The sequence below is a fragment of the Anser brachyrhynchus genome (genome assembly GCF_964034855.1).
Source record: "Anser brachyrhynchus genome assembly, chromosome: 6".
NCBI classification, from domain to species: Eukaryota; Metazoa; Chordata; class Aves; order Anseriformes; family Anatidae; genus Anser; species Anser brachyrhynchus.
Genome location: NC_137700.1, coordinates 22500625 through 22524214, shown reverse-complemented (window position 1 = coordinate 22524214; position 23590 = coordinate 22500625). Strand labels below are relative to the sequence as shown.

The following is a 23590-nucleotide window of genomic DNA, read 5'->3' as shown; positions in this document are numbered from 1 at the left end:
TCTAGAAAGAGAAGGAAACACTCCTATATTTAGAATTCAGCTTCCTTATGGTTTTGGGGATACAATATGGAATTTTTGGGTTTCTTTTGAAGGTAAAAGTAGTGTAATCAATGCCATGTATGCTTATATATGACATACTGAATATTGCAATGCAATGCAGTCAACATAGATGTCAGCAGCCACAGCGCATGAACTGCAGAAAGCAAAGGCTCTTAATGCTGTTCACATATTTTAATGTCATTATTTGAAATTGCATTGGCTTTCACGCAGGTGTGTAACTGGCAGCTTCATGCACAAGGGTCTGTAAAACACTGTCCTGGTGTTCCTGATAGTTCCCCACTTCCCAGGCTGCTCACACTTGGGGAATAAAAATGTTTTCCAGCAACATATAATTCAGAGTAGTTTACACTGGATTTTTAATTTGGTCACTCCCTCTACTGGAGACTTTGTGCCTAGGTCTTATTCAGATGGTAATCACATTATCGATTAATTAATCCTCATATTTACATATATATATATAAATAATAATTTCTCTAAAAAACAACAAAGCTGTTTATTTTTTGTTGTTGTTTTTTCCAGAGTGCAAGGCGTGCAGAGCTGTATGTGCAGTGAAACACACAGCATAATTGCCTGTCATGACTCTGTCCTAATATATAGTCACACAGTGAAGCAGTGAAAGATGGTCCATGCGAGTTAGAAGTCTGATGGCATGTTTTCTATAATACAGGCGTCTTTAAAACAGCACCATATTTTTAGCATCCCAGTGTCCACGTCCGGACCACACGCTATCAGGATGCTAAATCCACGTAACTAACACAGTTTTTAAAGCTAATTCCCCCATCCTTTTCAGCATTGTTTCATGAGAACCTGAAAAGTGAGCAAAGGTCACTGAAGCGTATATCCCAATAGGTTCTAGCTTAAGGAGCAGAGATGATGGAGTTGCTATGAATTTCTATATCCTGTTTGGCTTTCATTGCCTAAACCTAGCAGATTGTGGGCACTGTAACCCATCTGAATTTCATTGCCTAAACCCAGCAGATTGGGAGTACTGCTTTGAAGGCTTTACTCTGCATGCATAATATTGAGTCTGGAAATGGCTCTGTGTAAATGGTAAAAGCCTAGACAAAGGGCAAGCAAATATAATTCCAGCATATTTTGCTGAGGAAGATTAATAAAATACAGTAATATCTAACTGTAAGCTCAATAAATGGTCAAGATGTACCCCAGTAAATATAAGTAATTCCTAGCATCACTAAGTGCTGCTGCCTCAGTAGCAATGCTAGATTGATGCAAGAACATTTTCCTGACTTAATCTGCTATTAAAATCGGAAGACTGAGGTAATTCATGAACAGTTTTGATGGGAAATGATTTATTCCCATAAATTCAAATCCTTTTCAATAGCTAAACTACTCAATGATAACCTGGAGTTTCTGCTGCTCTGAAGTATTTAAATTTCTGTTTCTTTAGTGGCTCTCACTACAATACTAACTATGCTCAGAAATTGCATGTCTTGAGCACTGTAAGCTTTTCTTAGCTTGATTTGGTTAAGCAAGGACTATGTTTAAGCCAGGGCCCAGCCTCTGTTAAACACGGGCATGCATTCCAAACTGTCTTGTTCTCAGATTGCCAGTGGAAATTTTCATCTCTCCTGTCTGTGTTTTCCTCTGAGCTGCCCATCACAGCTGTTATAATACAGAGCAGTTTCCAAGTGGCTGATGAATTTTTTTTTGTCTTCCCTCTGCTTCTCTCAATTTCTTCTAATGCTACATTGCCAGTCACTCTTTGAAGATACCCTGAGATCCACCACTCATCTTAGTCTCATCTTGAGTTTAGCATCATTTTGGAATTCCACTCCTTTTGAGGGACGAAACTTGTCTCATAATGAGCCCATTATGTGCTCCATGTGAAGACTAGGATGTTAAATTTAATGCAAATAATCTGAAGTTTGAAATTAGCAACAATTGAAGCAAAAAAAGCAAGGCTTCGTTATCAGGGATTGCTAAAGAAACCTGAAATCTATGAAGCTCAGGCCGTGTGCCACAGGCTTACGTCATGCCAGGGTAAGAGGATACTGAGATAATTAGAGTTTTGCAGCAGAAATAGAGGATTCTCACAAGCTCTGCATTTCTATTTAGTTCAGTGTAAACCCGGTTGTAGAAAAACAGGCAGGAAAAGATAAATCCGTACCTGGCATTGCTCTCACTACTTTTTGTTGAGAAAGTCTCAGAAATTAGCAGTATAGGACAAGCACGTCTAAACAGCTAAGCAAGAAATACTGGGCACACTAAGTTAAAATGCAAACTCCCAAGCTGAGCATCGAGATTATGAGCTGTTCGGATTAATCATTAAGAAGTGACTGGGGAAAAGAAAGACTGAAAATGTGGAAAAAGAGTAAGCATTAGGTGGCACTGCTACTTTAAATGATGTCTAGACAAAGGGTGATGGCTTTTTATAAAGCTGTTGATTAGTTTTGATTGTAACAGCCAATAACCCCAAAGTTCTGAAAGTTTCTGAGAAAAAATTGGAACCTGCTTAACATTTCTTCATAGCAAAGGGAAACCTCCCATTGCTGTCCTTGAAGATGTTTGCTCATATCTAGATACAAGAATAGGTAGTTAAAGGTGATTGAACATCAGAAGATTTTCCAATTACACTATGATTACAGCAACATCCCAGCCAAATATCCTTGTGATGAATCAGTGTGTAAAATCACAAGGTCAAGTCCAGGCCTGCTGTGCAGGTGGAGCCCTGCTGTGTGCTTACATCTAGCAGGAATTTGGCTGCTTAACGGGCTGCTTTATTGCACATTTTGTAGCTGCAAAACACATACAAGTTTTATGTTATGACACTTGAAAAAAACACCTGTACTGTTTCACACTGACTGTGGTAGCTTTAAAGAAAGCCAAGCAGGTGTTAGATAAACAGAAGAAAAGTCCTAAGTAGAAAAGTAAAACACATCACAAGCCTCAGTAACGTAGACCTGCCCCAAAATGATGCGCTAAGTCAGAAAGATAAGTAGCAGTATGTGATAACCTCATGTACCTGTCAGTCAAATTAACTCAGGTGATGTACAAACATGTCATTTGAAGTCTCCAAATTTCTCTTGGGAGTCAAAAGTTGATTTATCTGCCAGGAAGGGTCTAAAATTCTGCACAGTGTTTCACTGTCTGGGTTGAAGAACAGGGCCTGAGAGCACATGGCGTGTTCAAACACAAACCTTCCCTTCCTTCTCCCTGAAATTGTGTTGTTCTTGCATATGAAGCAAATAAGCAACCCAAGGGCTTTGACATATAAATAGAAGGTCAAGAAAAAATTTTCAAGGCATACATTTCTGCATCCTGGTTATCTGCCTTGATGCTACAGTCCCCTAACCGCCCATCTCACAGCCAATGGATCAGATGTGGGCATAAAGCTCAGCTAAAATACAAGCCAATATTGCCAATCTAGTTTCAAACAGCTACAGAACTAGGACATTTTAAGAGCTAAGAACTGGGTGTTTCCCCTCCCCCCCCCCCCCCCAAACTGTTGGAAACCACCACCTGAAAAAGGAGCAAAGAGGAATTGTGAGCTATCAGGCCCAAACTCGTCTGTAAATCCCAGTAAAATAAGTTATGTACACATTTGTTTTTCCAGTCAAATGAACTTTCTAGCCTGCTACAGATTTTCATATGTACTTCCTCAATTATAAGAGTTTTCAGGCTCCCTCATCTGTTCCCAACTACATCCTGTAATTTCCAGTGCTGGATGCTACACTCTAAATCTGGTCAGCACAACTTACATGTACTTATCAGTGACTCATCCACATATTTGAAGATCTTAAGAATGAATCACATCTACATGTTTGCTGAATTCCTTCTGCTGCCTGTAAAGGAAGGCTCACACTGACGGACTGTAGAACAGAGCTAAGACAAGAGACTTTGATGTTTAGGGACTTTATACGAGTGTGTTCTCTGAAGAGAGGATTTAAGTCAGTTTATTAAATCACGCTGATTTTGTTGTCAAGCTCAGGCAGTGACACCTTAACAAAACACATCCTTCAGTTTTTTTGGGCAGTAACTGAACATGAGATATAATTAAAATGTTTGTTTTAAAATCTGGCACTTAAAATATGTTGTTGCTGCTGTTGGAATAGCTCTCTGTCAAATCAGATCAGAGGAGGAAGTGTCACTCAGCACAACAGGCCACAGTCTGTGCATATAAATTGTCTTAAATCGTCTCTTTCAAATGTCAGCTGACAAATCAAAATGAGAATAGGCTATGCAGCATAAATACCAGTTATACATTAAAGACTTAACGCAGGGCTCCTGTCTACTAATGTCTGAGAGCTCCAAATGCAGAGAAACCACACAGAGTTAATGATAATTGATATCATATGGTCTTTATCAAAGCTTCCTCAAGAAAAGCAGCTTTAGGGAAAATCCGTAAATGTGTGTCTTGACCACAGTCTACCAATCTTCTTCCGCATTGGAGCCTTTAACTAATTTGTTGGTTTAATTACTGAGGCACAGGAAAGTTTGTAAGAGTGATAATTGTGTATTCTTTGATTGCCGATCATTACATCAAGTGGTCTTTATGAATTAAAAATAAACCCCAAGTGCAATATATGAACCTGGGAAATCAGCCTGTGTCTAAATCTGGACATATAAGCCTACTACTACTGGCTGGCAGCACAAAGCGAGCAAACAACAGCGGAGTTCCAAAAACCTGTAATTGCTGTGACAGCTAACTGCAGCCTATGAAAATTTGGGATTCAAAGTGGGTCGGGCAAGATCAATGAGACAGCGGGCTCTCGTTTAAGGGGAGTTTAGGGGCTTGTTAGGTAACTTCTAATGTGCCACATACTTACATCTTTAATTGGACGGGTAGTATAGCCTACTGCACCGTCCTGAGCTAGCGCCGGAGGAATTACTAGGAGGTCAAACGGAAGAGAGAGGCAGGGGGAGGAGGAAGTGGTAATTGAAGAGACAAGAGATGATTGTGAAAGTACTTGGAGGAGCCTGTGTGTCTGGCAAGATGCAGTGGGCCAAGCTACAAACAGGAGGCAAGTCACTTACTGGAATAACCTCTTCCCTCACTTCCCTCCCAGCCTAGAGCAATGCCATCACTAACCGTCCCCAGCAGCTGCCAAAGCAGCAAAGCACAGCAGCAACTAATTGCAGCATCTACCCCGGTGTAATGTCCTGAAATACTGGCTGTATGTACATTCATGCAGTGATCAAGCATCTAACTACAGACAGCTCTGCAGAAACACCTTTGCCTTCAAGAGAGAGATTAACTGCAATGAAAAGATGAGAAAAAAAAAAGCCCATAGCTGAATAGTCTTCTTTCTGTTCCGTCTCTATTTAGAGTAGGTCATCTCTGGCCTTTCCACTGTTCATAAAAAGGAGCATCTTATAAATGCTTGCATCATTCTGCAATAAAGTTTGCTCAGTGTTCACCTAGAAATGGGCCAAACTTTCAGCCATTATGCATCAGCACAACTTTTCATACGCACTATTTTAGAAAAACTGAATGTAGCCCGAAAGGTAAATTTGTAGGAAATACACTATGTAAACTGTTTTTTGTTTGTTTTTCAGTCATATCAGGAAGATAAGGAGGTGACAAGTGGTCCTGGACAGCACTATGGACATACTTGAGGAGTTCAAAATAGAGCCTGAAATGCACACAGGAAAGAGAGACCCAGTCACAGAATGGCTGAGGTTGGAAGGGACCTCTGGGGGTCACCTGGTCCAACCCGCCTACTCAAGCAGAGACACCCAGAGCTGGTTGCCCAGGACCACATCCAGGTGGTTTTTGAATACCTCCAAGGAGGGAGACTCCACCGCCTCTCTGGGCAACCTGTGCCAGCGCTCCATTACCCACGCAGTAAAGAAGTGCTTCCTGATGCTCAGATGGAACCTCTTGTGTTCCAGTTTGTGCCCATTGCCTCTTGTCCTGTCACTGGGCACCACTGAAAACAGCCTCCATCCTCTTTGCAACCTTCATTTAGGTATTTGTAGGCATTGATGAGATCCCCACCTAGCCTCCCTTTCTCCAGGATGAAGTCCCAGCCCTCTCAGCCTGACCGTATAGAGAAGGTGCTCCCGACCCTGTATCATCTTGTTCTTGTTGAACATCATGAGCTTCTGCTCAGCTCACCTCTCCAGCCTGCCAAGGTCCCTCTGGATGGCAGCATGACCTACTGGCAACTGGGAGTACATGAAAGAGTGCCTTATATCACAGACAACTTGAAGTACAAAAACCTTAAAAACTAAAAAAGGTTGCACTGGAAATCAGCAGTGACAGAAGAATTTGGGCAGTAGCGCTAGAGATGCCCAAGAGACATCAAGAGAGAAAACTGCAGTGGTTATGGTGCTGCAGGACGGCACAAGAAACTACATTCAAAGTGACATAAATCAAGAGTCTGATGATTACAGTTCATCAGAGCAAACCTTAATGAATCAAGAGTAGCATGGATCAAGGAGGGGGTTTGAGTAAGTAGAAACCACATGACTGAGCACCATCAGTTACATGGAGAGACCAACTAAATCAGGCATTGATGGTGGTACTAGATGCACTTATGAAGGTACTGTTTTTATGTCAAATGTTGAATATCTAGTCTGCCTGACTGTGAGCGGACTGTTTACCTAAGAGATCTGGCATGTTCTCACCCCACTTTTACAGCAACCCGTGTTATATCTGTTTCTTGGATTTCAAAGGATTGCTCGTGCAGATTAAACGGACTCAGTATTTTCAGCAATTCTGCTAAGTATTGTTTACTAGTGTTACCTTATACCTGAAAAAGGTTCTTTATAACTCCCCCAAGACATATTTCTGAATTATCACAACCTCAAGGGTGTGTAGTTAAGATACTTAATCTTAGTCTTCAGAATTTCTCCTCAGATCTCCATGCACCACCTTGCTCTTAAATACACACACACGTCTCTGAAGTTATTCTCACACGTAATAGTAAATTTGAGATGCTAAAGATATATATAGAGAGAATGCAGAGTTTTTTATGCAACACACCAAAATTTGACTTGAAGTATTTAGTTATTCGAAAGTATCAAAAATAAAACAGCAGCATTACAGCTAGAGCCTCTAAATTGTTTTGGATTTTTTTCCCCTACAAAAATGTGGAAGATAGAATGCATGAACACAACAGGGATTGTTACTTGAACTTTTTGATAGGTGCTTTAAGAGCAATTTCAGTTTTTAAAAAGAACATACATTTACAATTAATACAACATCTGTTTGTAATGAGTTCTTTTTTTGTGTAACATGTACCTTCAATACAGCTACAATATATCTTTATAATGCACACCATTTGCCAAGGCAGACATCACAATCATGAGGAAAGAATCTTAAAGTGTTTGTGGAGTATTTTTAGAGTTGTATTGTAAAATGCAAAGCCACAGAAGTATCATCATTATAATTCAAGTTTAAGGGCAAGAAAATTCAATATTAAGTACTTTCTTCTACAGCTATTCCAAGGCTGATGCATTGATATTCTACTGCATAAGAGTACAGACAGCATTTTAGCTAATGGGTTTTTAAAGTATGCACCGTACCTTAAAACGCTTGTACAGACCAGCTTTTTGAATGTGATCCATTCCACTCTGCAGTGCTATCACTCATGAGGCAGGAGATATTGGCAGACTGAGCCCAAGCTTGGAGATGTTGATCAGAATGAGAAAACCTGGTTACAAAAAAAAAAAAGAAAAAAGGTTTGTACTGGCATTGAACTGCTGGTCACCCTCTTTACAACACTCCTTATTACATATAATTCTATGATATCCTCTCCTGAGTGCTATTTCTAGGCTGATGAGTCCTCCTATTTAGTCACTCCTCACACAGAAGTCACGCCAGACCTCTGATTATCCCATTAACCTTCTCTCTGCTTTCTCCAGTCACCCACATTCTTTTGGGGATGAAGAGACCAGAGGTTCACACAGACCTGCATCAGATTCAGCACTACAGCGATCTCCACTTCTGAAATTTGAATTCCTCCTTTAACTGCTACTGCACTCAGCCAATGCTTTCATGGCACCATTAGTTATAATATGGATGGAAAGAGTCAGTTTAGGGCTTATCTCTGAAAGGGTAAGGATGAGAGCACTTCCTCCACTTTAGTTCCTTTGTATGTCTTGTCACATGAGTCATTTAATCACCACCTTCTTTTTCAGCCCATTGTAGTTGGTCTGTTACATTATTCCCCCATAACGCTTGCTATCATCAACACACTTTGTCACCGTATAGTTCACCTCTTCCTCCCACTCATTTCCAAGTATACTGAACACACGAAATCCTTGCACTACCTGCTGGTGATCTCTCTCCTTTCTGAAAGCCGTTTACATATTCCTACTTGATTTTTCCTGTCTTTTAATTAATTATTCACCATTTAAAGACCTTTCCTCACATTCCATAATGCCTTTAGCTGCCAAAGAAATCTATACTAACTGGGAGCCAAGGGACACATGAACAATGGGGGTTCCCTCAAAGAACTCAATAAATGTAAGACAACTTGCCTTCGCAGATGCACCACTGCCTCCTCCCAGCTACGTGATGTTTATCAAAGCATTGGCTAGGTCTGGTAAACACAAACCCTCCTTATTTGTCCTGCTGTTATGTCAGTCTTCCCAGTCTGTAGACCCCGCAGCACTGCTTTCCCTATTCTAAAGGCTAGGTGACGGTGTTTTGCCTTGAATTTCTGAAATGTGGCCCTTAAATCACATTTTTGGAGTTGATGGGAAGACAAAGCTCCACTTAAATAATGATTTTGTAACAAAAACAAACAAAAAAAACAACAACAAAAAAAGCAAAAAACAACTCCCCCCAAAAATGAAACCCATAATACCCCTTTTGAAACAGCAACAGACTCAGGGCCATTTGATGCATATACAAGAAAACTGAATTAACCTACATTGTACATGCTGCTTTCCTTCCTTTCTGTTTAAACGCACCATTTTTCTTAATCCTCTATCTTCCCTTCTTTCATCTGCACTGGCAATTTGCTAAAGATCCTGTTTAGACCTTTGTTGTTTTACTATGGAACAGGCTATCAATACCATCTGTTGATAACAGGACACAGGGGCTGGAAGTATTTTGTTTTAGTATTTTTGATGTTCAAGTTGAGCCTCATTGGCTCCTAGCAAACAGAGATCTGGATGTTGGCTTCACATCTTGTGTATACAAAGTCCAGAAACCTATCAGGAGAAAATGTGACTGCTTCTCTCAAGATCACAGCTGGTGGAGAGATTTCTTAGGACCTCACAACTTCATGCTAGATCCAAATAACTCTTTCAAACATAATGGTGGGTAATAGTCAGTGGGTAGTGTTAAGGGAGCCAAACAGTACTTCGACCAAACATTGCTATGTGTAAAATTACATATGGGAGGTGGTGGTCGTGGTGTTTTCTAACTACATACACAGAAATGGTAAGATCTGAGCTGACCATTACCAAATCTTAATGTTATAGTCACGAGGTCCACAAAACCATCATCTCAATATTCAATAGTTAAAAGAACAATCAAGTGTTAGGAACTAGTAGTTCCTAGGAGGGAAACAGCAGACAAAACCAAGAACACTATCCTGCCAACATCTAAATCTGTGGTTTAACCACAGCCTGAATATTCTGGTCTCCTTGTCTCAAGAAAGGATACGACAGAATTCTGCTAGGGTACGGGGGTGAGAAAAATCAGGGAAGTCTTATCAAAAAGTACAAATCAGCTCCCAGGTAAGAAGCAACAGTGTAGGCTGTCCCTCTTCAGTCTGGAAAAGAAGTAACTCAGGGAAGTAAGACAAAGATCTACAAAATCATGCACAGCAGAAAAAGTGAAGTAGGAATTGAAAGTTCACTGGGAATCATCTCTTGAGTTTAGCACACACACCACTTGTGGGCACACCTCTGCAGCCATGCAGATGCTGGCATCAGTAGTGCCTCTGGGTCTCTGCCAGTCCTCCTGCAAGAGCCCACTTAGAGCATTATGGCAAGAAGCAGCTGTGCTTGAAACTTCTGATAGGAAGCAAATCTCGAACGCCAGCCACAAAAACACTCTCAAACCTAATTGTTAATCTAAGATACAGTAAAACATGCACCAGAAAGCACTGAGGTTTAAGACAGTAAACACTTCCATGTTTGTTCATTCATTTGTTTTATATGCTGCTTAATACTTAGTGACTTGGGTCATGCTTTTTGTCTTGCATGAAAACAAAACAAAAAATAAACAGCTCATGATCCTCACACAGATGATTTCTTTCTTTTCAGCTTCTGTTGTAGTGCACAAATTCCTCTCCGCTGTAATTCTCTGGCAGAATACAGCAAGACTGGGATGTCCTGTACCTTGGCAGAGCAGCACGTGGAAGGAAGATGGGGGCCACCTCCATCTTTCTTAAGACAGGTCTCTTACAGTCTGGGGAAGAAAGCACAAAGCAGATTACATTTATAGTAGTTCTCAGATTTTCCCATTTTCTTTGGTTTTACATAGCTCTGCCCCTCTAAGGCAGCCTGTCTGATGGAGCAGGATGGTAGGCAATCTCAGCCTGCTCCAGCCTCACTACAAACCACAAGCTCTGCTTCTGCAACTGAATTCCAACAACCCCACCATCTCTGAAGGGACAGACACACCTAACCAGGGGCCTGTGATTCTAGCAGCCCAAGCAAACTTTGCTATGAAGTTGGAGAGCTCTCCAGTACTCTGTTAATGCAGAATTTGGTCTCTCTACACAAAGTTTGACACTACCAGCATAGCACCAAAGGGCTTCACAAGAGGCAGAATCAGGGCAGAAGTATTTTCCATGTGTTTGGGGCTTTTTCATCAGTAACAGGCACAGCTCCATGTTCCTCTCCCACTGAACCATGCTCCACAGTTGGCATCCATATAGACTTTTTGCCTTTTCAGTCAGGGGACATTAGCACAATCTTTCTGGAAGTTTACCTCATCCTTAAATGAATTTGTTTACTTTAGCCTGCTGTGGGGGGCCTGAGTCATAGAACTTCACATCTGCACCTGGCAGTTCTAAATGAATTTAAATGGATCTGATTTAAATTGATACTCAATGAGAAGAAGTTAATCATTAATGATACCCCTACATCTAAAACTGAACGTAGACTGATGGACTCCCTATCTCAATAAGCTTCTGCCATCAGCAGATGTAAGTGGGTGTAAATGCAAGTTAAAAGAGAAATGTAAATTATATGGTTTAGCTTATGTACCTACTGGTGCAAAACTGAAATGCTTTTCATGCTGCCTAGCCTGCTCTTTGGAGATGAATATGCTCATCCTTCATACAAAACGCACACTTGACAAGACATATAATGGGGTCCTAAACACAAGACAGGATCAAATGAAAATACAGTCTCCTCTCCCCCTACTCCCACACATTAACAAACTTAAATCCTGAAGCCCTAGTTCCATAATCACGGAGCAAACATTTTCCTAATATCTTCCACTGTGACATGTGCTCTCAGTCACGGATAGGATAAACTTAGTGGGCTGGATGCCAAGCATATTCAGTGAGCTAAAAAATTAGCTCAGGCATAATCCCCAAAGGTGTCTAAACTGAAACAGTATGTATAAGGAATCAGGTTTTCTTAAGAGCGTTAAGAAAAAAAAAAAAAGCCACAGCAAATACATGCATGTTTGATTTTTATCTTGCTGCTTCTCTCAAATTGCAAAACTGCCACAAACATTTAGGGTCTTCCCCTCACCAAGACATTTTATATTGAACTGAATATATTATAAATGAAATCCTGCTTCCTGCTTTTAGTCACATACCGATATGACAGTATTTCTGGAAAGAAACAGTCCCATCCGTCCCTTACATTAAATTGATTAATTGTTTTTCCATTTGTATTCTTTGTGATGTTCCTCCAAACACTCCACAAATTATCTAGCTCTTAGAAAGCCAGAAATTGTTTGGTCTTTCCCCTCCTCCGCCTTTAAACTTGAATGCAGCTTGAGAGACTTGAGATCTCACATTAGGTTTAACTGCTTCGCTGTAGACCTGCTGGCACCATTGACGAAAAGGGAGGGCTCCGACATACCGTGAAGATGCACTCATTTCAGTGGCCAACAAAGAGCCAAAGGTGACCCCTATTATTACTACCAGAGAGACTAGATTTACCATATTATTAATCATTGAAGTCTGGCTCAAAATTCAGGCTGGTTTGTACTTACTCCATGGGTCAGGAGCTTTACCAGAGCTCATTAACTGCATCGGGCTGCTCATTTACTCTTCCTGCAACAACCTTTTTCTTAATCCGTGAGGGGAAAAATGAAATACAGGTGATTTTGCTGTTTGAGGGGTATTTACTGCTTGATCTCAACAAATAGAAGCAGCAGGAGTATTTTGCTTGTCACGAGGACAGTAATTCTTCAAATCCCTCTAAAGAGATAATGAGTGGCAGTGTAATGCTTTTGATCTGTCATAATTATAAAATAAAAGAGAACGGATGCAAAGCTCGTGTGCCATGGGAAGGTCACTCACTTTTAAATGTCTAGGATTCCCTCTGTGGCTAATCCCAGCATGTCCTGAATGCAGGCTATTTTTAGGCACAATAGTGGGTCCGTTAGACATCCTGTCCATATAAAATGAGTGCCTTACTGGTGAGCTTCTCCTGTAGGGCAGCTAATAAGTAGGTAGGAAAATGACGTCTCTGTACTTTTGACTTGCATGCTATTGCAAGGAAGGACAGCAGGAACGTCTCCTCTCTGGCGTCAAACAGTCCCCCTGCAGCATACATACAATTTAAATTATTACAAGGCAATGTTACAAGTATGAACCCTGGCACAAAATAAAGTAATTACATTTAATTAGGCAGCCAAAAAAGCGATGGCCTGAGACTCGCTGCCTTAGATGTAGCTTTTTGTTGACTTAACACAGGACAGGTAATGAATGAAACTTCAAAGTGTAAGCAACTAAATTGCTGCTTAATTAGTAAAGCCCTAGTTGAAAACACAACAAAACATAACAAGAAAATAAACAAACTTGATTTTCTTTTGTCAAAGCAATTCAGACAGTGATCCCATGTCTCACAGAAACACTGAAATGAAGGATTATTCTATTAAGAATGCATTTGTGCTCAGAAGCACAATGTTGTGTTTTGTTTTTGTTAATGCAGAGATCCTGAAAGGTGCTGGATCATCAGCCCTGGAACCTGACATTGCCCAAGAGGGGACTTGGTGCAAACAAGTCACTAGCACACAAATCTCACTTGCCTGCTAAGCATCAAGTACAGATATTTAATCCTTTGGGTATTCTGGTCTGCTGGTACACCCACACCAAGCAACCTAACACAGAGAAATAACTTTTGTAAGTCAGAAATGACGGAAAACATAGATAAAGAAAAGTAGGCATCATAACACTAGATTTTTCATGTACAAATCTCTCAGTTTTGCTTTTTCATATCCAGGATCACATATTTTGCCAGAGCTCATCTGTGGAAGCCTCTTATGCTTCCATAAACATCCTGCTGCTCTGTCATACAATTAAAAGTGAAAAAACAAAGCAGGTCTGAACAGCATAATGAGTTGCACTAGCCTGTAATCTCTGGGCCAGCATTTTATTTTGATTTCAATCAGAGATGAAAACAAGTTATTTGTTGTTCTCATCCCATTCCTCACATGCTTATATCAAACAATCTGGAATCAGACTAAGTCTCCACTCCCAAAAGGTGCTCAGGATGGGCTGGCAGGAGCCTCAGCAGCTGATGGAGCTTTTATTCCATGTCTGCTTACAACCATGTATTTGCCGGTGAGAGCAACTAGAAGGTAAAATAACATCTGTTAACAAGATTTCTGCCTTCCTCAGGTTTTCCCTCTCAGCCTTGTTCAGCTCAGTATATCCCACAGCAACGAATAACTGGCAAAGGTTTGTTAGGGGACTTTATACTACATCTCAAGACTGGCAGCTACTAGTTCTGGGTAGTAGCTCCATATCCAGGATTTACTAAACATCTTGCCACAGTTGCAATCCAGAGTTTTTGACTTTGTGGGGCAAAAGGACAGTCTCCCCTTCCCCAAACCACATGTCTCACAGTTTGCCTTCTTGCTGGAGATAAAACCATTCTGCAGGGGTAACGTATAGATCAAAAACACACCTGATGGTCCTGTCTGGTGTTCAGCAAAAGGAGTGGCACCACTGTGTCTGCTCTACAAAAACATAAAGTCAGTATGTACAGAAAAAAAACAGTGTACATTCAGTAACCTTTTTCCCATCACTATGAGCAGCATAGCGGAGTACACAGGACTTACAGTTTTATTTATTAGAATACTCTTTTGTCAATAAAAGTGGCAGTTTGGAGATAATTCAAGTGCTTCACTCGAGTCAGTAGGATTTATCCTGTCCTATTAGTAGTCCTAATAGTCCTCTGCACTGCTCCTTTTAAGAACAGTGTCAGAAAAAAACCCAAGTGTAAAATAGAGAGAGGGGAAGAAAAGCAGCAATTCAACAGAATTTCGGCAAGTTCTGGAACAGATAAAGCAAGCATGAGAGCAACACTAAAAGCAAGCATGGGCCAGATGAAACTGGATTTAAATTAGATTCCTCATATCTTTCACCAACACATAGGAATGGCTCTTTAAGTGTTATTTGAAATTTTGTTTACCAGATACGATAAAAATGCAAATGAAGGGAGAATGCTGCTACAAACCTATGCTTGCTGAGGTGCATTTTGCTTAGAAAAAGAGATAAGCGACTGAAACAGTCTGGCCCTTTTCCTCAGAGGAACCCAGAGTCACCGTGCTAGCAACAGAAACACGTCTGCTTGGACCATGCACATCACAGTGCAGGCAGAGCTGCAACGTGTTAGAGATTAAGAAAAATTCAGAGAACGCAACAAAGAGTACTTCTGATGACTTGTGCTTTTTAGCACCTAGCCAGTGCAAAAACCTGTCTGTCTCAAGGAAGTCAGCATGTCACTACCTCGCTGCCTTCCCAATGGCATGCAGCTGTAGGCAGCTGGGTGACTGCATGTTCTGCAACATTTACAAATAATTATAGACCAGCTGCCTAGTTATACAATTCATTTGGTAAAAACAGAAAGAAATATTAATGGCAGCGTATCAGAAATCTTTACTAAAAGAAAACATAGTTGGATAAATCAGTCGATCTCTTTCAAATCCATTAACAGTCCTCTCTCAAATCTGTGTGTAAAGCTATATAGAAGCATTTCATATGTCTAATCGCTAAAAATTCACACATCCAAACCTGTGATGGCAAAACATAAAGGCTCACTGAATTTGTATCATGACATTTTTTCAGTCAAACACTGAAAGTATCAGATAGAAACCACTGCAAACAAGTGCTCGCTTCGCTCTTCCCTCTAACCCAAGTCAGTATCCGCTGCTGCTGGAATCAACCCCAAGAGGGACACCAGCATAACAGGAAAACTCAGCTGAGGGGAAGGGCATCTGGAAACAAAAAGAACATCATTACACAACTGCTTCTGGCACAACACACATTAAGTGACAATTTGAGGTCTCATGGATACACTCCTCCTGCCACAGGGTCATTCCTCCAGAACACTCTTCTTCCACCGGCAGAGCAATGTGCTAAGGCTTGCTTTGTGGCAGGATATCATGGACAATGCTCATTCTGTCCTGTCCACAGAGCTGCAGATAGAGGGCTTCTGGCCACTTACTGCACCCGGTCCAGCCTCGTCACTCTTCTAGGGAGTAGCTCTCCTCAGGCTACTGCTACATCAAAAAGTTTCTAACTGCACCCATTGTACATCCATCACCTTCCTTGACATAAGCCTTGTTTTACAAGACAATACTTTCTGGAGCTAAATACAAATGTCATTATTCTAGTTGTCCCCTAAGAGTCTTCCCATTTCCAGGCTGGTCTCCTTAAGACCTATAGAGCCTGAAGAGGTCCACGGTCTCACAGGGTAGTCATCATATCTGATTAGTGAAACATACATCTGAAACCCTTTCAGAAGAGCCAGTCCAGAGCTTTTTCATGACCCTGATGAACTGAATTTTGCTGTCTCAGGAACACCCTCCTCCTGTTGTGGGAAGGGCAGCAGTAGAACAGAAGTTTGAGAGAGGACTGAAGAGGTGAAAACCCTTCCCTATGAGACTTCCCATGGGCCTAGTGCAGAGCCATCAGATGTCCTTCATATTAACAATTTTTCTCTTCTCTCAGCCAGCCACTGCAGTTGTGAGATCTTACCTGCTCAGAGGTATCTATCAGATAACAGGAAAGAGAGATTTAACTGCTCCTTGCTGAATTACCTAAAGAACTGTAATCCCAAGATAAAACCCAACAAAATTCCCCATTCTTATTTCCCAGTTTCTGCTTCCTCCTCTCCTCAGGGCATTTGTCATGGACAGTATCCTTACTTCTACAGAAGTCCATATAGTTCTGCACAATTCATTGCTCATTTTCTGAAAAACAATGATTTTACAGCTGTTTCCCTTTTCCTAACCTTTAGGCTGCTCATAATTTTCCACTTCTTGTCAAAGGTTTTTTTGGCATTCTTCTCAACCTTCCATGCAGCTCTCAGTTTGGTGCTAGCCATATCAGCATCTTGACCTTCTTCTCCCCTCCCAGAGGGTGCCACTGCATATTACTTATTGCCCATCAACCACCCTGGCCATGCTCACTTCCAGAGGTTTCTGCTAGCCTGCTGCCTCTAGAGGCTCACTCTTTGACAGCGTCCCACCATCAGCCTCTCTTCCTGGTAAACACAGAGCATGACAAAATGACCACATGTGCACAGAAGTCATCACAGAAACGCTGCATTTTCATGAATAGGATGTAGCACACAGAGGTTATTTGGGAGCAGAACCCTGCTCATCTACAAATCTTGACCTATTTATTTTTAAATCAAAGTCTATCTTCCTTTCGTAATACCACGTCTTTGGCTTAAAGAAAGCTATGACTTGTCAGAAAAATATTCTAATATAACCGAAGTCATGGTTCCTGAAGGCCATCATAAACACGATTATTCTACATCACAGCAAGATATTTCATTCCCTGTCTCATAAATTTCATGATTGAGCAATTATATTTACGTTTGTACAAGCATTGAGCTGAGTATGAATGCATACTCCCAGCAGCTAAGCAGCAAAAGTTTCCACCTTACTGCTTACAGATATTTTGATGAAGGCTTCTAACCTGCTTTATTTTTTATGCTTTAACAGAGGTAATCATCTTGTTGGTTATTGTAAAGAAACATTAAGAACAACATGTTTGCTGTTAGCTATTCATAAAAGCATTAGAGGATGGGGGATAATGCTCATACTACTCTTTCATTGCCAGCATTATGAATGGGCATACATACAGATATAGTGTCTTCAGTAATGACACAGGGAGCAACTAGAGAGTAGTACTATTTTTGGTGTTTACTGAAAATGTCTGTGGGGAATCAAGTTCAATAAGCTTCTTACAAGTAGAAAATGGTACCGTCAGCAAGAGGTGGTTTCTGGACAGAGTACAGTCATTTCAGGATAACAACAAGAACAAGTTTTGGTTAAACATTAGTATCCTTGTACCTCTCTAAGGCTGAGCTTTGTCAGAGAAGCATTTTTCACGTTAAAAAGTTGAGAGGTGGCCCTTCTTATTATGTCTTTATGAACATGAACAACATTGTACAATGTGGGAGATTGTAAGAAAAGTAGATTTGTTCAAAAACATCCATCAGCATCAGCTTTTGCATCTCTTTCAGGACCATAACTGCTTCCTCAAACAGTTTAGTTACCTGCCCTTCCCTTAGGAGGGCCAAGGTGGCAGTCATGTAAGACTCAAATCTGCAGACTCCACTCATCCTCCTTTGCTTTGCTCATACCTAAACTGCATGCAGGCTAGAGGACCACCTAGCTCCACATGCAGGCTGAACTTCCAACACAGGCTAACAATTGCAAACCAAAGGTAATATAGTAGTCACAATACAAACCAGGAAAAAGAGAAGAAAAAAAAAAAAAGAAAAGGAAGGAAAGAAAAAGAAATACAAGAAACAGAAGTTTGCATAGAAATTGTGTTTTCCTTCTGTGTGATAATTTTCATGGATTTAGGGTAGAAAGGAGGCCCTATTCTGAGAGTGAGCCTTAAATCCAGTAGCTTAATATTTCTGCAAAGCTTTGTGATCCTATATGCAGTTTTAATGAACAGACACACAATTAAGTTAGGAGACCTTCAGTTGTTTGAAATTCACTGCTCAGGATTTCAGGGTGACATTAGGAAAATTGCTTTTCTCATATTCATTACAGTGTTATGAAATTGGTTTTGTCTTCTTCTACAAGCTTTTTGTGTGGGACAAAGAGGCTTGCAGCCAGGGAAGAGTTCAACTGTTTAACAGCAACACCAACTATAGCCTACCCTTAACGTACAGGCAAAAATTAATTCCTTTTGCAGCTGACAGCAAGTTTTACGCCAACCTTGTGCTTTGGAGAGGAGTGCCCCTCCTTGACCACCTCGAGAAGACATTCTGCCAACTGCAGCTACAGTGCCTGCCTCTTGAGTGCTAACACATCCATGGAGCTGAAGGCGGATCAGTGCTGTCACTGACAGGTCCGTGTCTAGGAAAGGGGGGAAAAAAATCTGTATGAAAGCTTTGCAGAAAAGTTACAATAAACTGTCACCTTTCTCTCCCCAATAATTCTTCTTCCTTTCTTTTTTTTTTTTTTCTTTTTTCAAATTATTTCTTCTGTCTGAGCAGACCAGCTTAACTTTCAGCTAGGAAAGGTTATGTTCTACCACACAATTTCACTGTGTGTCAGTAAAGTCTACTTCAGAGTGCTGTGACCTTACCTTTCCTGAAAGGTAAAGAACCAGCTGAAACAAGTCCAAAAAGCCTCTCCTGTGGCATTTATCAGGGATAACAAGACTAAATCATTCTGGTGTACTTAGAGGTGGGATTGACAGAGGAGACACAAAATAACCGTCTTCAAACAGATAAAAAGCCACTGCAGGCCACAAGGAAATAAACTGTGGGGAAGGCAGCAGGTGTTCACACCTGAACTCTGGCTACACAGGCAGGAGGGGCTTCTGCAAGGCTGGCCCAGGCCATGTGCTCTCTGGCTGTGCCCTCAGCTGGCTCAGAATGGGGACACCTTGGATGTGCAAGCTCAGGGTGTTTGCACCCAGCTTCCTCCTCGCAGGCTGCAAACAAGAGCCTCCAGTAGGTATATATAATAGTGGATACCTTTCACTCCACACTTGCTGATGTTTCAGTGGATTCATGCTACACATTTTCAAGACAACATATAAACTACCTTAAAAAAGTTTGATAATGAGAAAGGTGAACGTACAGAATAAAAGGTAACCCCAAATCACCCAGTTTTGTTTATGCGGTCATGCACATGCATTAGGAGGTGCTCTTGTGATACTTTGACAGTTTGATTTAGCTCTCCCCCTTCTGAATAATTCTACATATATATATAAAAAAAAAAGCGTACAGAGTTTCTTCCTGATGTACTGGTCCTCCTCTGTACGTTAGTAAAGCCAATGTTATGTGTGACATCGGAAGATGTTTCCAAAATGAATCCTCTGTTATGATCCTCCTCCCCAGTTCATCCTAATCCAGATTTCTGAGTGCGGGCCACCCTGCAAGGTATGGCTACTTGGAAAGCCAGAACAGAGGAGCAGATGTTTCCAGTGAATCAGTCCTGCTTCAAAGCCAGCCCAAAGGCATCTTAGCATAGGCCTGTACAAGCAGGAGGGAAGGATTAGCAGCTCACCCTACCCTCAGAGCAACTAGCTCATCTCTTCAACAGTAGGCTTACGCAGCAGCTTACCTCCCTACCCTTCTGCAATAAAGCCAGCTCTGAACCTACAGTCAAAGCCTCTGTTCTTTGCAAAGACGAAAATCAGAAGTGTACTTAACTCTGAAGTGCAGGAAAAGCCAGGTTTGCTAGGAAGGCACCAAGCAAAGGGATATAGCCTGTTGTGGATGTAAGAGCATGCAGACAGACATGCCAACATGACTTGTAACTACTGATTATTTCCTTATTCCAAGGCAGGCACGCAGAACATGCGGCAAGGTGCCTCTGTAGGGACAGTTTCAAACGGTGTTTTCCCAAGCTGCTTGTATCCTTGTATCACTTGAGGATCCTTCCATCTCAGCACACTGCACTTTTGGGAAGGAATACACTTGTGCTTGAATTTGACAGGTATTTACTGCTCTGACAGCACAACCAGGGTACTTATAATCCCTCCAGTTTTAGTCTGCACCAATGTCAGAGTGTCTTTGTTGTCACTATGATATGGAGAAACAGATTTAGAGGTGGCTTTATAAATACTTCCTCGTTCAGGAAAAAGCCAGGGGAACTAAACAGGTATCAGGAAATATAAAGTAAGATGATTATTTTCAAGGTTTTGCAAGGTGAAACAGTACAAACTGGTCCCTTTTAGAATAGGGTATTGCATCATTTAAGCACCAAATTAGAGCACTTCTCTAAAAGCAGAAAACTGTGTAATGTCTCAGAGAGGTACAGGAGAAAAGCAGGCAGTTAAGTGGAAAGCCAGACACCACAAACTTCTGTGCACTGCAGACAGGGTATGACAATCACTTAAATACAATCCACAATGTCAGAAGATACTGCAGGACACGAAGAAAAGGAGATTCTTCAAGCTACAAGATCCAGAATACCTCCTACTTTCCACTATAAAATCTATAGAGGGGCATCACTGTCTTCGCTTATTGAAGACAGGGAGCTCTTTGCTGTAAATCAGTACGTCCCTTTCTCATGCCATTTAATATTGGAATCAATTAAGTGGTAATTTCCTATCAATCATTACTGTGGATTATGTGGTTTCTTATAGCTTAAAAGACCAGATTCATTAAATTTTGAGTACATCATAGCTGCTGTTGCACACCTGACCTTCAGCTGTGAGCAAATACAGTTTGAAGTAATTAGCCTGAAACACACCTGGGACTCAACAACTGAAATGCAAAACAGTTTTTATTGACTAAGGTAAAGAGTGAGAAAGCATAGCTGAGCATTGGCTTAAAAACTTAGGACCAGACATTTTTTCCTTGAAACATGTATTTTTATGACCACTTAATATTATTCTTTAGAGGCAGCTCAGCATTGCTGCAGCAACAGTGCAAATACATGAAATTCTTGTGGTATACCAAAGAAAAGGGAGCTTGCTTCATATTGACTATGATTAGCCAAGTGAGCAGTCTCCAGTGAGATAAGGCTTTACCAAGCTGCAACACTATTACCCTGAAGAACTTCCACAACCATCCATCAAACACAGAAGATGATCACTTGTGTCCAAGATCACTCTGACATCTACAGACAATCTGCCTCAGATGAACACAGGGGGTGTTAAAACTCTTGCAGAAACCAAAGCACATTGGCTGGCAGTCTTCTTGGCCATGTGTATTGGTCAGAAAGCAGTGACAACAAAAAAACAAAACATCTATGAACTTTTTCCCCTATATAGTCTGTGTTACAAAAGCTTCTGAAGTGTAGATTTTGCTTTTGCAAGCCAGCATTTTCTCACACACACTCACATTAAATATTCATTTTGATTTGCCTTACAGTAGTATAAAGAGCCATGAAAAGAAACATCAAAAACTAAAACCCTAAGGTCAAAATCCATCTTCTCCAGGCAGTATTTCCATACCTTGAGCCAGTATTCACTGAGCTATACAGTATTTAGTGTGTGCTGCTTCCATACATTTAAGTGCCCTTCACACTCAGCAGCTTTTAGCCAATCCTTTCCTCCTGCTCTCCTCATCAGACAAGGCTTTGCCTCCCAGATTAAATGCAGGTGTTCATGCCTCAATCAGTCATTTGGGCAACCAAGGTGATTCTCATTACTGTTAGTCCAGGCTAACAACTGCATCCTCTCAACCTTCGACTACAATATCTAATCAATACCTCTCGATCCAGACCAGGTTGGGAAAACACCAGGAGATCTCCACACCTCCTGCCTCTTGCCTTACGGGTTTGCACACAGGATCTGGAAGCTATGATGGTGCTGCCGTTAGTTTTAGCAACAAGCAGTTGTGCTATGCCATTTTTTTAGGCACTAACAGAAACTAAACATCCCTAGCCAACCCAGGCAGAGAGCTAGAGACCACAGGAGTGTGAAAAAAACATGAAAGGAACACAGAAATGCAACTGAGGTGATACTGGTCAGCAAGGTAAATTGCTTTGCAGCAGCTGCCAAACCACTTGTTTTGCTGTTTGCATATTACTTCAACAGTATTTATCATCTCTGCAAGCTTTACAGAAAAACCTCAATTTTCTTTTCCCAGACTTCATCTATTTTTCGTCTGTCTATCTCACTTATACACTTTGCCTCATACTCATACGTCAGGAATAATTTATGTGGGATCTTCATACATATCTTTAGACATTATGGCAACAAAGGCGCTATCCACAATCTTAGTGATTGATGCAGATAAATTTTAATAATTTCCTATACAGAAAAACTCACAGAAATCTTATCTGAGAAGTTACAGCACTGCAGGAAATACTGAACTGACTACGCACAGCAGAAGCAGATTCAATATCTCATTTTTCTAGGACCATTAAATTTGAGGCATTTTTGCCTGAAATATTTGGAAAACCACATTAAAAATTCTTGGGCATAACAGGCTGCCCAGTGTCTGTTTGGAAATCCAACCATTTCAGCACAGGAAAAATGGCACGTGGGGCAGAACAGAACAGAGCATCCTACACTGGAAGGGACCCACAAGAATCATCGAGTCCAACTTTTTATGTAAAAATCAGCTCCTGAAGGTCTAACTCCTGGAAACATAAAATCTACTTCAAATGCAAAAAAATGTTTTTTTTCACTCACCTCTGTCCTCCTCCCAGATTGAGTCAGCAAGCACACGTGGCACTGTGACTTTCTTGCAAAAAAGCGTAGGCCTGTAAGGATAGACAAGGACCAAACCATGGCCCTGTAACAGCCCTGAAGAAACAGCACAGAGCATTCACATGAAGTTTGCATGAACCTGGCACAGTATCTAAGAAAGATGTAGGTTCTAAGAACAGACCTGCAGTTTAGACAAGATCTGGTGAAAGATGTGTCATAGATTGCCAGGGCTGGTATAACACAGCAGTAGGTCAGCCCACCTTAATAACGAAACTTATTCAGAGCAGACTGCATTTCTGTCTTCATCACTGCACTGTAACGAACACAGAGACACTTCTTAAAGGCTGGTCTCTCACTGTGATGTATCACTGAGCATTAAAGTGGTGATTTATACTCAGCTGGATCATCAAACCACAGAGCTTTACTATGGCAGCTGGTAAGTATAAACATACACACCTCTGGATCCTATTTCAACCACACAACCTTAAGTAGCTATCAAAACCTACAGTTCCTCTGACAAACAAGAAATAAACACCAGGCTGGAGATTTGTATATTATAATGGGTCATCAGGACCAGAAAAGGAGCTCATTCACCAGCAGAGGAGACCCGTTGCCACTGGTAACTGTTATTTGTATTTTACCTGCTGCAGCAGCTGCCTCCTTGGCTCACCGCTGCTCGGTGGAAAGCAAAACACCAGTGTTTGTAGCAAAACCACAATGAATTTTTTTCTTCCTGTCACTATCTGGGTCAAGCACACAGTGAAGATGCTGCTGCTCTCTGAGCTCCTCTCCCTGCAGGTAGTGCTGGAGGGATGGCCACGCTG

The 23590-nt window shown here is 41.2% G+C and overlaps 1 protein-coding gene and 1 long non-coding RNA gene across 10 annotated transcripts in view; one reads left to right on the top strand and one right to left on the bottom strand.

Annotated features, from left to right (window-relative positions):
• Positions 1-18596, top strand: part of LOC308197069 — a 32329-nt gene extending 13733 nt beyond the window's left edge. The window contains exon 3 of the long non-coding RNA XR_013952560.1: positions 18342-18596. This is a non-coding gene — a long non-coding RNA (uncharacterized lncRNA). The remainder of the gene's footprint in view (positions 1-18341) is intronic.
• LOC308197068 (uncharacterized protein) overlaps positions 1-23377 on the bottom strand; it is a 47260-nt gene extending 23883 nt beyond the window's left edge. For 2 of the 9 annotated variants that reach the window (XR_013952553.1, XM_080596936.1), the window contains exons 1-4: positions 22749-23193; positions 14083-14134; positions 10324-10393; positions 7552-7679 (exon numbers count right to left, since the gene is read on the bottom strand). Coding sequence is in view for 1 of the 9 variants with exons in the window: in XM_080596936.1 (XP_080453062.1) it covers positions 7553-7679; positions 10324-10393; positions 14083-14134; positions 22749-22901 (402 nt within the window). In the remaining 8 variants the exon portion in view is untranslated. Of the gene's footprint in view, positions 1-7551; positions 7680-10225; positions 10394-12470; positions 12714-13201; positions 13274-14082; positions 14137-21563; positions 21668-22748; positions 23194-23222 lie in introns of those variants that run through there. The other 7 variants (XR_013952559.1, XR_013952552.1, XR_013952557.1 and 4 more) reach the window with 7 other exon arrangements.
• Positions 23378-23590: the final 213 nt, after the last annotated feature.